The sequence below is a fragment of the Podarcis bocagei genome (genome assembly GCF_964188305.1).
Source record: "Podarcis bocagei genome assembly, chromosome: 14".
Lineage (NCBI taxonomy): Eukaryota > Metazoa > Chordata > Lepidosauria > Squamata > Lacertidae > Podarcis > Podarcis bocagei.
Window position 1 is genome coordinate 2,324,249 of NC_138139.1, and position 17,947 is coordinate 2,342,195.

General features: G+C 43.6%; 1 protein-coding gene across 10 annotated transcripts in view; it reads right to left on the reverse strand.

Annotated features, from left to right (window-relative positions):
* LRRC49 (leucine rich repeat containing 49) overlaps window positions 1-17,947 on the reverse strand; it is a 59,942-nt gene that overhangs the window by 17,301 nt on the left and 24,694 nt on the right. For all 10 annotated transcript variants that reach the window (XM_081170595.1, XM_081170592.1, XM_081170594.1 and 7 more), the window contains 3 exons: window positions 15,205-15,352; window positions 11,152-11,235; window positions 10,016-10,170 (listed from right to left, as the gene is read on the reverse strand). In XM_081170595.1, coding sequence (XP_081026721.1) covers window positions 10,016-10,170; window positions 11,152-11,235; window positions 15,205-15,352 — 387 coding nt within the window. The remainder of the gene's footprint in view (window positions 1-10,015; window positions 10,171-11,151; window positions 11,236-15,204; window positions 15,353-17,947) is intronic.

Below are 17,947 nucleotides of genomic sequence, written 5' to 3' on the forward strand. Positions count from 1 at the left end.
TCCTCAATTTTATCACGTACAGAGCTTTTTTAAAAAAAGAAATTCCAGAGAACAGTAGAACAATGATACTGAAAATAAGTTTGGTTGTGTTGATTTTTATAATTAAAAAATCAAGCATCGCCTCTCTGAACTTGACCTATTATACCATGACACAGTCTTTGCCAACAGGGGGCCCTCCAGATGTTTTAGACTATGGTTTCTATCAGCCCCAAACAGCATGGAGGACACCCCGTTGGCAAAGGCTGCCATCGTAAGTGTAAAGTTATGGTGGGGGAGTGACTGAAATTTTATTTTATGTTTCAGTTTGCTGTGCTACTTAGCATATTGGAGGAAAGTGTCGCATGGTCTTTCCTAATCTACGTATGATCCATGTCAACACCTGGGACCTTCTCAGTGTCTTCCCATGAACTACAGACCCTCCCGTGCATCTGGACTCCATTACACTAATGCTACTAAAAATCTGTCTGTTTCTGAATAAATATGAGATTAGACACATGCTTGCTGTATCATAGATTCTAGTTGTTCGCCCCCTTGCCAAAACTCAAGGGATTATCTTTGTTCTTTGGAAAGAATATGGGTACCGAAACTCTCTCTTGGGCACAGCAGGGAGTGAGAATGGTGTCTGGAGGGAGCAGTTATCTCCTACCCCAGGTTCCTCAGGGGGAGAGGTGCAAAGTGAAGGCAAGGGCAGATTATCACGGGGCAGGGAGGGACTTTTATAGTGGACTCCTGTAGGTCCCTCCTTTGGCCAGCAAAAGGTGAGAATCTCTGCTTATCTTCCCTTAGTCCCAGTTTCTGGGGGCCACAACAGGCTCAAATCCTGGCACTTACTTAAAGCAACAGCTTCTACCTGTATGTGCTCAGCAGTTTAATATAAAGGGGATGATCTGTTATTCTATTACCTACAGAATTCTGATTTATAGAAATTCTACAGAGATTAAGAAATGTGAGACAACGCCCTGACAAAGGCCTCAAGTTGTGGAGAGGAGACAAGCCCTGACAGCCCCCCCCCAAAGTTGGTTACTCTAACACAGGCTGCCTTTAATAGTCTTCCTTCAGAGTAAATGGTGCCATGAACTGCAGGCCCACTTACCAAAGAGAGGGAAATAATTAAAAACTCGCTGCCTGGAAAATGCCCAGGATCATTGTAAACTCTGCAAGACTGTAGCCCAGCAAATAGTTCAGCTTATTTTGTAAGTAGTATTTTTGCCACTTTATTTTGAGAGGGGAAAAGGCAGAGTGATTCTTCCAAAATCTTCTCCTATAAAAGAAAATTACAGCTTCCAGAAAGAACGTGGAAACTTATTTTACATGTTATATTTTATTATAGACAGCTTGGCTAAAGAACCACAGCGTTCACAATCAGGAAATTACTAAGAATAAACCAGCTTCACAGCCCATCCGAAAGTAAGTAAAAGAAAACTTTACACAAAGAACTTTGCTTTAACTGGATAGAGGGGGAAATCTCTTAATACTACACTAATGCAGAGTTCTTGGGGCAAGGAAAGGGGTGGAATTATTAACATTAATAGATGCTACTGTAGGATGCAATGTTTTTACAAAATAAAACTTCATACAGATGACAGATACTGAAAAAAGGCCACTATAAAATATATCAGGATAATTTGTTCCATTTTGTTGCGAAGTTTAAAGAAACTTAATGTTAGAATTGCCGTATTTTTCGCTCTATAACACGCACCTGACCATAACATGCTCATCGTTTTTAGAGGAGGAAAACAAGGGGGGGGATTCTGAATGAAACAGTGGATGTATCATTTTTGTGCCTCATGCTGTGGCCACAGACATGTGATCTGATGGTGAATTTGGGGTGACCCAATGCAAAGATCCTGAGGATCCATGTGGATCCATGCTTTGTAACCACGTTTTCGCACCATTGCGGCCCCAGGCAACAGTGGGTGCGTGATTTTTTTGGTGCAGGCTGTAGCCATGGACATGTAATGTGATCTCATGGTGAATTTGGGGTGACCCAATGCAAAGATCCTGAGGATCCATGTGGATCCATGCTTTGTAACCACATTTTAAGTGGGGAGGGAAGGAAAAACACAGAAGGGACAAGGAGCACGAGAAGGGTGTGCAGAGAAGCAGCTGGCTAAGAATGCAGGAGAGGGGTTTAAAGGGAGGGAGGAAAGGAAGGCAAAAGTTTCCCCCCACCCACCCACCCAAGCCAGCCCTCTCTCTCTCTCTCTCTCTCCCACCTGCATGTTTTCCAGCTGCCTGCGAGTCCCTAAAATGCTTCCCTGGACTCAGCAGCACCGGAGCACGGAGAGGAATTAGAAGAAAGGACTCGATCCTTTCCTTTCCCCTCTGCTTGCCTGGAGGGGAGGGGATTTGCCTGCTCTTTGTTCCGTTTGAGCAAACAGCAACCGAAAGAGAAGAGGGTGGGCAGTAAGACCCTGAGGCAGAATGCAGGAAAGCAACAGCTTCCTCTCTCACGCGATCGGATTTTTGCCTGATTTTTGCCCCTGCACTCCCACACATTCGCTCAATAACACGCACAGACATTTCCCCTTACTTTTTAGGAGAAAAAATATGTGTGTTATAGAGAGAAAAGTACAGTAAATATGCATATGGGAGGGGGAGTCAAAGCAAGGCATGCTGGGATTTATTCACATTTCTGCCCTGCTCCAGTATAAAGTGGGGCTCTGTCACTTCCTCACCTGCCTTTCCTCCCTGAATTCCACTGCTGGAGGCTTCCCCACTTGGGTCAGCTCACCTCCACTCTGACAGCTGAGCCTGGGGAAAGGGGGTTTGAATTTATCTGAATGCACAAAGTGCTTTTCTTTAAGATACTCATTTGAAACATTTCTAGAGCACCCTTCATCCAAGAGATGTTAGGGCAGGGCATAATGGGGAAGATGAATAAAGCTATTCCAGACAGATACAAAAACAACCAAAAAGTAGAACATCAACTCTCATAATGCCATAGCAAAACGGCATTTTGCCATCTTTCAGAGGCAGGATGCCATTGAATACCTGCTTGCAGATTTCCTGCCAACATAAAGCTGTGGACCCTTTCAAGTAGGCTGCTGGAAAAGATGCATTCGTGGTCTGATCCTGTGGATGCTTCTTATGTTTTTTTTAATTTATTTGCATTTCTAGCTCACCTTTTCCACCCATGAGCTCAAGGTGGCGTACATAGTTCTCCCCCTCCTTATTTAGTCCCCACAACAACCCTATGAAGTAGGTCAGGCTGAGAAGCAGGGACTGGCCCAAGGTGACCCAGTGGGCTGCATGGCCAAGTGGGGATTGGAACCCCTGTCTCCAAGGTCCGAGTCCAACACTCTCACCACGACCCCGCCCTGCTTCTCTCATGTTCTGCAGCAAAGCAGGGCACATCATCAAGGCGGGTCCCCCATTTCTCAGCCAGGACTAAGACGGAGCCAGCATTGCATTTGAGCTGTCCCGCAAGGAGGAACTTGCCATTCCCATGTATGAACTTATGGAAAGGAGTTCAGACATTTCTGCCTCACCTTTATGTCAACAAGAATTCCAGTCTCACAAAGTTTCCATTTAAGAATCCTAAAAGAAGCACTGGTGCCATTAGTTCAAAGATTTTTTTGTCTCATTTTTTTTCTTTTAAAAAAAGCTTAAATAAATTACAATTATTGGCTTTGGCAGGCATACTCAAAGCTATATGAGAAAAATAACCCAAAATAATTCCAGAAATTATCTTATGAATCATCAACAAAGTAAGAGTTAAAGAACAGTTTCTGTTAAAATAACACAGGTGCAGGCGTCAACCAGGGAAGCAGACGGTTCAATTTGTGGAGAGCTCTTCAGAGAAGCCTGTGTTTATGAAGTCTATTCATGCACAAAGAATTAACAGCTTCATTCAGCTGATTTTGCATTATCCGTTTGTTTGTTTGATCTTATTAAACTCACTGTATATTTTGAAAACATGCTGCCAGCGGGGAAGGGAGAGAGGGAAAAAATCTGGACTTAAATACCAATGAAAAAACAGTATTTTGGAAGACTGAGGGATCATATACTCTATTACAGTGGTACCTTGGGTTAAGAACTTAATTCGTTCCGGAGGTCCGTTCCTAACCTGAAACTGTTCTTAACCTGAAGCACCACTTTAGCTAATGGGGCCTCCCGCTGCTGCCGCGCCGCTGGAGCACGATTTCTGTTCTTATCCTGAAGCAAAGTTCTTAACCTGAAGCACTATTTCAGGGTTAGAGGAGTCTAACCTGAAGCATCTGTAACCTGAAGTGTCTGTAACCCGAGGTACCACTGTAACACTTTTTAAATCCAAATACTAAAATCACAAATTTAAAATACAGCACACTTACACTCTCTTGCAGCTTCCCTCCAGATGTTGGTGGGCTCACAACCCCCATCACCCCAGGAAGCAACGCCAATGGCCAGGGATGAAGGGAGCTGGAGTCCAGCAACATCCAGGTGGCTGCTGGATGGATCAAGGGAACACTTTCAGCAGAACTTCACTGGTATTTCTGTAGATGAATTCCTACCATCTATGAAAGTATAGAATCAAGGAACTGAAGAGCTGGAAGGGATCCCCAAGGGACATCTAGTCCCACCCCTGCAACGCAGGAATTTCAGCTAAAGCATCCATGACAGATGGCCGTCCAACCTCTCCTTCAAAATCTCCAAGGAAGGAAAGTCCACAACCTCCCGAGGGAGACCGTTCCACTGTCAAACAGTCAGAAATCCCTTCTGAATGTTTAGCCAGAATCCATTGGTTAGGATCCTATCCTCCAGAGGAGGAGAAAACAAGCTTGTTCCCTCTTCTATGTGACAGCCCTTGAGATATTTGAAGATGGCTATCCTATCTCCTCTCAGTCCTCTCTTTTCCAGGCTAAACATACCCAGTTCCTTCAAGCGCTCCTCTTTAAGGCTTGGTCTCCCTCCTCTGCACATGCTCCAGCTGGTCATCACCCTTCTTAAACTGCCATGCCCAGAACTGGTGCACCAGTATTCCAAGAGTAGTCCGACCAAGGCAGAGTGAAACCCACTGTAAATTTATTGTTTTTCTAAAGTAAATGTTTTACTGTGTATGTTCTACCTTTGTCCTTTCTCTTTAAGAAAATTTAAATTTAAAAAATGGAGATGTGATGGGGGTACAAACCGGATACAAAGAGATGAAGACCAATGGCCTACAAACATATTGCCTGTCACTTTAAAAATGAAACTTTCAAATGGAATGACCAACTCTCCATAACACACATTCATAGAATAAAAGTAGATTGCACAATACATGAAAACACCACAAGAGATAACCTGAATAATAAAGAAGATTGCCCAAATCAGATAGCTCATGCAGCAGAGCATAAGACTCTTAATCTCAGGGTTGTGGGTTCAAGACCCAGGTTGGGCAAAAAGATTCCTGCACTGCAGGGGGCTGAACTAGATGATCCTCATGGTCCCTTCCAGCTAAACAATTCTATGATCAGTTGCACCTGGAGATGGAGGAACTCAATTACTGAATAAATAGCAAGCCTCTGTGGTCAGACTAGTTACTTGAGCTACCTAGATCCATGTATTCGCCTCAAAACTCTCTGTAATGCACTAGCGCTTTACTTAAAGCCAATGATATCTGATGGAAAATTGTCTGTTGCTTCATTCTTCACAGAAAAATTGCTTTTCATAAGCTAATTATTAACAATGAATGACTGTCATTTGTAAATAAATCCTGGCAGTTTCAATTTTTAAAATTTTATTACCGTATCTAAAGATCTGGCACATAGAAGATGGAGCAAGCTTGTTTTCTCCTGCTCCGGAGGGTAGGACCAAAACCAATGGCTTCAAGTTATAAGAAAGGAGATTCCGACTTAACATCTGGAAGAGCTTTCTGACAGTCAGAGCTGTGTGACAGTAGAAGGGTCTCCTTCGGAAGGTGGTGGACACTCCTTCCTTGGAGGTTTCAAAGCAGAGGCGCCCGCTCACCAGTATTGTTGACGAGCAGCAGCCGCTCCATCGGCTGTCACCGCAGAGCTCCCGGGCGGCGTGCACCACGCACTGAGGCCCATCGTCCGAGGCCAGGACGGCGGGCAGGCTACGCACGCGGAGCGCCAGGCGGCAGCGCTGAGCTGGGAGCCAAGCTCTGGCTAAAGCCTCGCGAAGCACCTGTCACAATGCCCATGGTGCAGCCCAGACCCGCTGCCCACCCGCCAGCCTCTCCGCCCATGGCCGTGCCAGGTTTACCTCAGGGCATGGACAACAAGGAACTTCCTGCAGCCAATCTGAAACTGCACCAGCCTCACCTCCTGCCCAGAGGCGCCCATGGCTTTGGATTGGCTGCAGGAGCTTCCTGGAGCCAAACCGAAGCCATGCCAGTGTTGCGGAAGTCAGTCCACGCGCGGCAAGGCACCTGCGGCTTATTTTCAAGGAAATGCCACGCCGGTTTAGCTCAGGGCAGGGACTGACCGAGCAGGCGGCAGGGTCTGGGGACCGGATTTACGAGCCTGGTGGGCCGCATCCAGCCCCCGGGCCATAGTTTGCCGACCCCTACTCTATGGCATGCAAACTAAACATTTTCTGTTGTAAGTTAACTTTTCTGAAGTGAATTAACCTAATTTGCACAGAGAAATTGTCCAGTTCAACATTTTCTGGAAAACACAAATCACTGCTTATAGCAGACTGTGCTTTTGAATTGTGTGGATGAATTTGGGGGGAGACTGCAGGTGTGTGGAATGGTGGAAGACTGTGGCAAGTTGGACGGTATAGCCTTCAGCTATTCTCTTAATCACAAGATCATTTTACTCAATTTTATCTTATAATTATAAGCTCCTTTTCCTTGCTGTCATTTGCTGTTCCTATTTTTAGGGTTTTAATGCAGATTTCTTTTGGGGTCTGTGTGTTTATTTTAATGTAGTTTATAGAGAAGGAGGGGGCTGGAAAGTGAGCCGCCTTGAGGACTTCACACCAGAAGACAATATAACTTTCCCTAAATAAAGAAGAAGAAAATTCTTGATACATTACAATAGCCTAACCCTTTAATTCCTATTGCAAATAGAATTTTAAAATGCACAAACATAGAACAGCAAATGAAAAATACCCTAAAATTCCTGGTACTCTGAACGCTTATAGAGAATTCTCTGGTTTACTTTAGCAAAAGACCAAAGGTGTATACTTCTCATACTTTTTGTGGACCTCTGATTATTTAAATTCCGCCGCTACCTTTATAAACAACAGAAAGACGGGGATATCGAAAACAAGCTGAATCAAAGAGTCACAAAAAGCTTAAACTCCAATTCCAAAGGATCACTAATACCGGAGAATGCACAAAGACGCACACTAATGTTGCCTAAACCTTTGAAAGATGTTTCAAACTGATGAAACAGCCCAAATTACACACACAGAACACCACTCTGTAATATACATCAGTGTAATGGAAACTTTCTGCTGGGGGACAAAGTCTTTGACAAAACTAGTGCTCCCACCCACACTCCCCACTGCTAACAAATCTCCTCCATTCATTTTAAGAGGAATTTGACCATCCAGTTGCATAATGCCTCGGGCAGTACTTTTATCCCACATTCCATAATTAATGTTGAATGACAAAATTTAGTGGGAGTAATAGGGCATGTAATAATATTTAGAGAGAGAGAGAGAGAGAGAGAGAGAGAGAGAGAGAGAGAGATGATTACCAAACTTCCTCCAGCCAGGAACCAGAAACCAAGGTTCCACATGTGGTTCTCTGAGGGCCTCTAGTGGCCAATGGCAGAATCACATCCCACTTCAGTACAGTGGTGCCTCGCAAGACGAAATTAATTCGTTCCGCGAGTCTCTTCGTCTAGCGGTTTTTTCGTCTTGCGAAGCAACCCTATTAGCAGCTTAGCGGATTAGTGCTATTAGCGGTTTAGCGGCTATTAAAGGCTTAGCGGCTATTAAAGGCTTAGCGGATTAGCGGCTAAAACGCTATTAGAATCATAGAATCATAGAATCATAGAGTTGGAAGAGACCACAAGGGCCATCGAGTCCAACCCCCTGCCAAGCAGGAAACACCATCAGAGCACTCCTATTAGCGGCTTAGCGGCTTAGAAAAAGGGGGGGAGCAAAAAAAAAATCGGAACACTCGCAAGACGTTTTCATCTTGCAAAGCAAGCCCATAGGGAAAATCGTCTTGCGAAGCAGCTCAAAAACGGAAAACCCTTTCGTCTAGCGGGTTTTCCGTCTTGCGAGGCATTCGTCTTGCGGGGCACCACTGTAATAGAGAAAGACCATCTCCCATGGTAACATGGGGAGGGAAGCATGTGACTCTTGATTCCCTTTCTGCTCCATCTCCACAGGGCAATCTGCAGGAGGGGGGGGGGCAGGATTAAACTCTAAGCAAGATGCCCCAGGGTTGGGAAATTCTGGAACAAGAGGGAGATAGACTGAAATTGCAGAGTTTTGAGAAACTAAAAAATAAAGTGCGAGATTGGCTTCATTATTATCAGATAATGGAGGCATATAATTCGGACAAGAAAATTGGTTTCCAGGTGGAAAAATCAAAATTAGAAACAGAACTGTTAGAACCCAAAACTAAGATTTTGTCAAGGATGTACAACCTGCTGTTGAAATGGAATACTCAGGACGAAACGGTGAAATCTGTTATGATTAAATGGGCACAAGATGTTGGACATAATATAATGATGGCTGACTGGGAACAGTTATGGACCACAGGTATGAAGTTTACGGCATGTAATGCCTTAAGAGAGAATATTATGAAAATGGTATATAGGTGGTACATGACCCCAGACAAGCTTGCAAAAATCTATCATTTGCCCGATAATAAATGTTGGAAATGTAAAGAAACTGAAGGTACATTCTTTCACCTTTGGTGGACGTGCCCAAGGATTAAGGCTTTCTGGGAGATGATCTATAATGAATTGAAAAAAGTATTTAAATATACTTTCTTGAAGAAACCAGAGGCCTTTCTCCTGGGCATAGTCGGCCAATTGGTGCCAAAGAAGGACAGAACTTTTTTTTATGTATGCCACAACAGCAGCAAGAATACTCATTGCAAAGTATTGGAAGACACAAGATCTACCCACCCTGGAAGAATGGCAGATGAAGGTGATTGACTATATGGAACTGGCGGAAATGACTGGCAGAATCCGAGACCAGGGAGAAGAGTTGGTGAAAGAAGACTGGAAGAAATTTAAAGACTATTTACAGAAATATTGTAAAATTAATGAATGTTAGAATGATGTTGGATAGAAACTAAGTGGTTTTTAGCTGCAATACTATAAGGGAATATGAAAAATGGATTACTAATAGGTAAAGATTTAATGTTACAATATTTTAAGATTAAAGATTAGGATAAACAAAGAGGGGAAGGATTTGCTGAACCAACAAACTGAATTGGAATACAAAAAAGGGAGGCGTGAGGAGGTCCGGGAAACAAGCTAATGAAAAATAAGTAATGGAAAGATTGAGTTGTTTTTAATTACTTTTATTTTGTATTTTTCTTTTTTTTCTTTTTATTTTGTAATATTTTGAAAATCTTAATAAATATCTTATATAAAAAAACAAGATGCCCCAGGGTTTCACCTCCAATTTTGGGTTGTTTGTTGTCCCCTCTCCCCAGTACAAGATCCCATGCCTCATGGCTGAGGCTGCTGTTGGGCTGTAGCCTTCCCCACTTCATTGTGGATTTTCTGGATTCTTCCCCCAAGAAGACATTGAAGTCCAGCTGACTATTTGATTTTGGCTGCTAGAGCCGGAAAAAGGGGAGGAAGTAGCGGGGCAGCGGAAGCAAGAGAATTAAAGTGAAGGATTTTTATTTGCTGATTTCTTTTCTTTTCAGAAGGTGAATATAATAGCAGGGAAGAGAGCAATTCAGAAGCTATGAGTGAGACAAGGGAAAAATCAGACCGTAAAGAGAATGAATAGCAAGCTGTCTGTTTGGGATGGCAGGAAATGAAATTAGGGAAACACAGAGAGGAAGAGGAGGAGGAACTTTCCAGCTGCTCATGGGGACTTCCTGCCTGGGCGGCTCTAAGAGGCTGCGTAGCCCTTGTTGGTCAGGAAAACAAGGCCTCCATACCTGGCTTCCTCGGGAAATACATATGGAGTACTCCTGCTGTTCTGAGAAGATTCGTTGTCTTCGTTGTTTTCTTGGCTGGAAGGCAGGTGGGCAGAGCGGTTCTGTTGGCTTTCCCACTGATGGGCAATATTGCTAATGGTTAATCGTTTCTTTTCCTGAAATGAGATACAAATATACAGTTTGAGAAAAGAGTTTGCTAAAGTAAAACAAAACGGCATTCTGGAAACTAAGATCAAAGAAATGGAATTATAGCAATCAGAAAATTATGTTGATTTCAGTTGGCTATCTGTTTGCTCTCAACACCGATTATTCCATCGGTGGCTTTTAACTAAGATAGACCCCCGACAATCAGAGGCTGCTAGACCCTCAATGACAGTTGCTGGGTCGTTTGTGGGCTCCCCATAAGCCTGTGAGAAGTAGGAGGCCATGGCCTGTTCCAGAGAGGCTCTTGTGTTCTTATGGGTAAGACAGTAGGAAGCATGGGCAGACTGGATCAAATACTCTATAGCAGGAGTTCCCAGTTGGCCAAGTTCTGTGGAACCCGTTTCTCAAAAGCCAAGCCATGGACCCCCTACATTTTCAAATGTTGATATCTCTGTGGTCGTTTTTGTTATGTGAGACTGGTTCCGCCATACCCTCCCACATGTCCCAGAGCAAAGCCAGGCCGCGTCTTCCAGGCCATGCTTCCGCATGAGTCACACGACCTGCACAAGAGCATGGCACCCAAAAACAAGATGTCCCATGCCTTTGACGGGTATGTGTCTGGGTGGGTTATGCGGCCCTCCAAGACGGAACACTTTATAGGAACACAGGAAGCTGCCTTATATGGAGTCTGATCACTGGTCCATCGAGCTCAGTGCTGGAAGTACCTCTCCAGGATTTCAGACAGGATTCTCTCCCAGCCCAACCTAGAGATGCAGTGGATTGAACCTGGGACCTTCTGCAAGAAGAGCAGGTGCTTTACCACTGATCATTCTTCCCCTGCGATGGAGGATGCCATGTGGTTTGTTTCCAGCAGGGAAGGAGCAGCCATAACAAGGAGACACAGCTACCGGGGGGGGGGGGGATAAGTGAAGGGAGGGAAGGGCCCGGTTCTCTTCCATTTGCATCACACAAAGGAGGCCACCGCTTGGTACCTTCAGTAAGGTCTGCTTGTGGCTTTCACGCCTCTTCTCTTCCTCTTTTCGTAAGGCAACAGATGCCATGCGCCTTTCTTCTTCCTGGGTTAAAATAAAACAGAACACTTTGCGGTGAGACTCACGACGGTACTAGTCAAACTTTGCAAGGAGTCAGTCCATAGCAGGGTAGGGGATCTAAAAGTAACAGGGAAGTCATACTGGATTTTGTAAAAACACTGAAGTCATGAACAAGCTTTCAAGTTCCACAGAACAGTGTGTCCAGCTGCTAAGCAAAAAAAAAAGAAACAAAGTATCCCTACTGGGTAGACTGTGTAATTCAATTAAAAGAAGTCCAAGCATTCCCATATTTTCCAAGTAACAAAGCAATGCTCACAATGAAATGAAATATTAAAAGGTTCTTAATAACAATAATAAAAATATGTATACCCTGCCCATCTGACTGGATTGCCCCAGCCACTCTGGGCAGCTTCCAGAATATATAAAAACATAATAAAACATTAAACATTAAAAACTCCCCTATACATGGCTGCCTTCAGATGCCTTCTAAAGGTTGTATAGTTACTTATCTCCTTGACAACTGATAGGAGGGCATTCCACTGGGAGGGTGCCACTATCTCACTACATAGTGAGGGAACCACCAGAAGGCCCTTGGAGCTGGGCCTCCGTGTCCAGGCTGAGCGATGGGGGTGGAGAAGCTCCTTCAGGGATACTGGGCCAAGACCGTTTAGAGCTTTAAAGGTCAGCACCAATGTGCTAAGAAATGTATTGGGAGCCAGCAAAGATCCTTTAGGACCAGTGTTATATGGTCCAGGCAGCCAATCCCAGTCACCAGTCTAGCTGCCGCATTCTGGATTAGTTGTAGTTTCCAGGTCATCTTCAAAGGTAGCCCCACACAGAGCGCATTGCAGTAGTCCAAGCAAGAGATAACTAGAGCATGCACCACTCTGGCAAGACAGTGCGCAGGCAGGTAGGGTCTCAGCCTGCGTACCAGATAGAGCTGGTAGACAGCTGCCCTGGACATAGAACTGACCTGCATCTCCATGGGCAGTTGTGAGTCCAAAATGACTCCCAGGCTGCGCACCTGGTCCTTCAGTGGCACAGTTACCCCATTCAGGACCAGAGAGTCCCCCACACCTGCCTACCCCATGTCCCCCAGAAACAGTACCTCTGTCTTGTCAGGATGCAACCTCAATCCATCGACTGCAACCCAACTTCCAACAGCCTCCAGACGCTCACACAGGATGTTTACTGCCTTAACAGGTTCCGATTTAAATGAAAGGTAGAGCTGGGTATCATCTGTATACGGATGAACACCCAGCCCAAACCCCCTGATGATCTCTCTCAGAGGCTTCATATAGATGTTAAAAAGCAGGGGGGGCAGGACAGAGTTCTGAGGCACCCCACGTAAGAGCCGAGGGGTCTGAAGACTCATCCCCCAACACCACTTTCTGGACACAGCCCAGGAGGAAGGAGCGGAACCACGGCATAACATTGCCCCCAGCTGGCTTCCCCAGAAGAATACCATGGTCAATGGTATCAAAAGCCAGAACTAGGAAACAGCTTTTCCCTCTGTTCCTCGTCTACCGAGATCATCAACCATCTTCCATTATTGGAAAAACTGAAACAAGAGGCCAAAAGAAACCTGACAATTTTAATGCAGTCTGGTGTGACAGTTATGGTAGAACAGTACTAATAGTTTACAGCACAGTTGTGCGTGCATGAAAGGCATATTTCAATTTTCCACCTTCCCCCTCCCTATAAATTTTTATAAATTCTAATTGTTATTGATAAAGGTAAAGGTACCCCTGCCTGTACGGGCCAGTCTTGACAGACTCTAGGGTTGCGCGCTCATCTCACTCTAAAGGCCAGAAGCCAGCGCTGTCCGCAGACACTTCCGGGTCACATGGCCAGCGTGACGAAGCTGCTCTGACAAACCGGCACCAGAGCAGCACACGGAAACGCCGTTTACCTTCCCGCTATAAAGCGGTACCTATTTATCTATTTGCACTTAAGGGTGCTTTTGAACTGCTAGGTGGGCAGGAGCTGGGACCGAAGGACGGGAGCTCACCCCGCCGCGGGGATTCGAACAGCCGACCATGCGATCGGCAAGCCCTAGGCGCTGAGGTTTTACCCACAGCGCCACCCGCGTCCCCCAATTGTTATTGATACAAAGTACCTTTTACTTACAGTCACCAATCTAAGCATTAGACAAAGTATACATAATTTCATATCTGTAATAATTGTAAGTTTTGGTATATACACTTTGACACAACTTTGTTAATACATTCAGAAATATATATACCTCAATGCAACCATGAATGAATAAAAACTATGTTACCATAAAATATATTAAAAGGTTCTCCAATGCAAGTATCTTGTGGCTCTTAATTTTAGATTTATTTTATTCATTTATATACATCTTGGATGTTTAATAAAAAGCCTCAAAATACATTTTTATTAAGAGAAAGTTCTAGAAAGAAGAAAATCTGTATGGCCGGATAGACCCTGCATATTAAATGCAATGAGAGTATTCAGCAGGTGGTTTGTTTAAAAAAGAAAATCCTTGCTGTCAAATTTATTCAGGACATACCTAATCTGACATTTTCATTGTATTTATTTATTTGCAGCAGTTGTAAGGATGCCTGTTGAGAGATGGTAATTATAGTAATGTTGGCATTTCCAACATTTTTAACTAAGCTGTTAAATAGGCTGCTAAAAGAGCCATTGGTTCAAAGTAATGCCTGTGTAGCTGCATCATACCTTTGGGATGGAGGAATTGTTTGGTGCAAGGTTCATACAAACATCTTTGGTGGGAATGTAAGACAGCTACTAAGTTTCAGAGTCATTTCTTTCACTGTAAAGTTGAACTGGACCTATTATTTCTCTTCTGGGGAGCAAATAAAGCCATCCTCTATAAATGGTTAATGATCCATCTTCTCACAGCTGAGCAAATGGAGATAACCTTTCTCTGGAAAAGGGATCAACAATCCGCCCCTCCAAAGGTGGTATGACAGGAAGCTTTCTCTGTCACACTTACCCAATGATGTAGCCTAGCCCAAAGTGAAATAAGAAGTGACGGGTTCTAGGAAGACTAGTTCCTTCCTCTTATATTAATTCCAGTCCAGGAGAACAGGCTGTCTCTCTCTCTTAATGCCTTAATGGTGAGGTGTTTATATTCTTGACATGGGAGGGAGTTTTTCTTTCATTCGTTTGTCTCTTTCTGTGGGGGCTATTTGTATTCTTGTGTCTTTATGCAGTACAATAAGCTCACAATTTAAACAGGGATTGGGTTCAATGGTGGGTGGGATTGCCAACGCCATTTCCCCCAGAACTCAGCCCCTTTCTATTTTTTTATATTTATATACTTATATTTTTTGCCATATGTGTTAAGCTGAATGAGCACAAGTTAAATGTGTGTAAGTTGTGGGTTTACTGTACACAAAGGCTGGTTTCAAAAACAGCTTACCATGCAATTGGGACTGCTGCTTGTGCTCATTTATAATATTTATGTGTTATATGTTGGCTTTCTACTTCAGAGTGGCTTTCAACAAAAATACCAGTAAAATTAAAATGCTGAATATAAAATGCAAACTTAACAACAGTGAAGAGAAGATGCATCTTAACTAAAGTTCCCAGTGCTTATTTATGGGAAGGGGATTCCATAATTTGGGAGGAGACTGCTCTCTCCAGCTCTACCTGCCTAAATTCTGAAAGAGCCAATACCCAGAGAAGAGCCTCAGAGAATGATCTTATGGAATGGGAAACTCATACTGACACAGACAGTCCTTCTGCTGTCTTATCCCAAACATAAATTCAATGAGTGTAGACCTCACTCCTTATGGGGTTGTCAATAAGACAAATCAGAGGAGATTGCTAAGCATTTTGTATATAGAAAATAGTAAAAATATTCTTGGTAACTGTAGTAAGTTTTTTAAAAATAATAAAAAACACAAAACCTGCTGGCACTGTGAATAGTCTGGTTAAATAAAACTCCTTGCTTATTTCAAGGTTTAACCCATCACAGAGTTTTCCCCGCGGAGTTTCTCTTACTGTGATCTTCTTCATATCTAGCTGTCGGAGCTGCATCATATGGTGGAGAACAGTATGCTTGTAAAACGCCTCTTGCGCTATTGGGTTGCCATCTAGGGTGATGTCTGAAAGGGATGCAGAATCAGCAAGGCACAAGATGTCATCAAAACTAGGTGAAAAGCAAAAGGAATGGAACACAAGTCACGGATCTCAAACATACAATCATCAATTTCTATGACTATTAACCTTAAAATAACCATTATTGATATCATTCCACTAATTAAAAGTAAGCAGTAACAATACTATTCCCCCCATTAAACAGAGAAAGGTGAATTTTTGCAATAACTGGTCAAGCTTTTTTGACATATTTGGTTTTATGTGACTTTCAAACTTAATGGGATGTTTCAGTTAACTTTCACAATATTCACTGGTTTTCTGTTGTAAAGGTTTGAAATGTGTGAATTGGGTTATATCCAGATCTGCTCCTGAGGGATGTCATATCAGTTACATCTATCACTGTCATGGTTTCAATCACTCAAATGTTTATCATGGCTGAGTGACCAATAAACAAAGCACCAACGCAGTTGGGAATGAAATATGCTCAGGAGAGGGCTGGCTGTTTCAGTTGCCCTTTTTTTAAAAAAAGGAAATATATCAAAAAGTTTACATGTTTCCTCTGCACCTCTGCTTCTTTCTCCTGGACCCGCAAGCTTGTCTTTCCCATTCTCCCAATGTCAAATTTGCCCAACAACACCAATGCAGCGGGGTGGGGGCAGGGGGTAGCATAGGGCTCTCCCATGCAATAGGATCCTGAACTGAACAAAATACAAAGTCTCAGCAGTGAACGAGCGCAAGTAAAGGTAGGGGCTCAGATAATGGCAGGAGGGTGCAAAGGCCAAAGAGATACGTATGTGAGACCACTGGTTCAGAGGGGATTGAACTGCAAACCTTCTGGCCTGTTTGCTTGTCCCACTGTGGTAAGGGAGGGGGACACACCCTCAGGCATGCAGGAATGGCGGCTGTTGTTGATGATTTAAGCGGGAACCCAGAGGTCCTCCAGGTGCAGTGGCTCAGGGGATGAGGCCCAATGCCAAATGGTAAATTGGGGATGAAGTCCATTATTTACTGCTCCCGGCCATCAAATTCCAGTGCAAATCCTCTATCTAATTTCCCCAAACAGATGGCCAGCTGGCAGAGACAAAAATAAGGTATTTAAAATACACATCAGTTTTTAGTTATAGGTTTCTATCTGTTTTTAGTTTATTGTTGATTTTAAATTTCTTGAACTTTTAAAATTATTGTCAGTTCTTTTTACTGATGATTTTATTATTTTTTTGAAAACCGCTTTGAGGGTTGTTGTTTTTACAATCAGTGTATAAAATTTATGAAATAGATAGAAGTAACAGTAGAAATGACCTTCAGTTACTTTTATCAATAATTTATATTAATTGTTGTTGTTGTTGAAATTTGTATGCCGCCCTTCATCTGCTGATCTCAGGGCAGTTCACAACATAAAAATACAATAGCTCTTTAGAAGAAGCAACTTTTCTGGATCTCTCTCAGCTACACAAAATATAAATGCTTTTTTCTCCTCTGTTGTGCTAGATTAACTTTTGCAGAGAAATAAAATATTAATCTAATATAAATGAATACACTTGACCTTAAAAGCTAGGGTTGAGTGTATTAAACACCTGCTACATCTTCCCTGAGGAATCCTAGACCTTCCCGTGATTTCCCCCATAAGTGGAAAGAGGGCTGTGACCCCACTCTTGCCTCTGCCCCCCTTCCTCTTCATGCTGATGGGGGAGGAGCCCCCCAGCTCACTTTCTCTTCTTTTTCTCCTGCCTCAGTAGGGATTACCTCTTTCACCTGCACTTCCTTTCCCCTTCTGTTCTAGCAGCAGCCTGGCTGGCCTCCCCCGGCTTCCCCAGGTGCTGCCCTCGCAAGGTACCCAAGGCTGGGGCAGAGGGCAGTCACTCCTGGTTGTGCCTTCCCTGGGGTTTCAGCTTAAGCAGGTCTGCAACATATCTTTAAAAATGCTGCCATTCTTAGTGCATAATCCCTGCTTTAAAAATACTGCTTTATACACAAAAACAATGGCAAAATTGTGCAGCCTGAGGTGGAACCTTCACTACTTCAGGTGCTCTCCTGTGGTACATAGGCTCACAAGTAGGAGGAGAAATAATGCATGAAAGCCTAGAGATACAGAGAGATAGAAACAAAGATAAATGGGGGAAATACCAACGGGGAATACTGAAGGAATACAAGAGAGGGCTAGTCACAGAGAAGGAAAGATGGGGGGCCGACCTCTGTTGGAAAGAAGATTCCCTCTTTCTGATGTACACATTTACCTGGACAAACTAACCCAGAAGGAGCATGGCCAGAGGTACTACTCCTCTTCCCTCATACACACACCCTCAATTATTACATCTCTATTTGAAGTGTCAAGAACTTAAGCTTCTACTTTAAAGAAAAACATAATATTAATGAACCATCACTTTTTATTTAAGCACATCATGGCTATCTCAAAAATGATTCGCCTAGAAAGTACCATATTTTTCGCTCTATAGGACACACTTTTTCCCCTCCAAAAATTAAGGGGAAATGTGTGTGCGTCCTATGGAGCGAATGGAGCGAATGCAGGCTCCTTGGCTTCAGCAATAGCAACGCGAAGCCTCCGAAGCACAGAGGGAGCACTCCCTCCACGCACCGACCCCTCTCGCTCTCCAGGCTTCAGGGACAGCCACCTGAAGCCTTTGGAGTG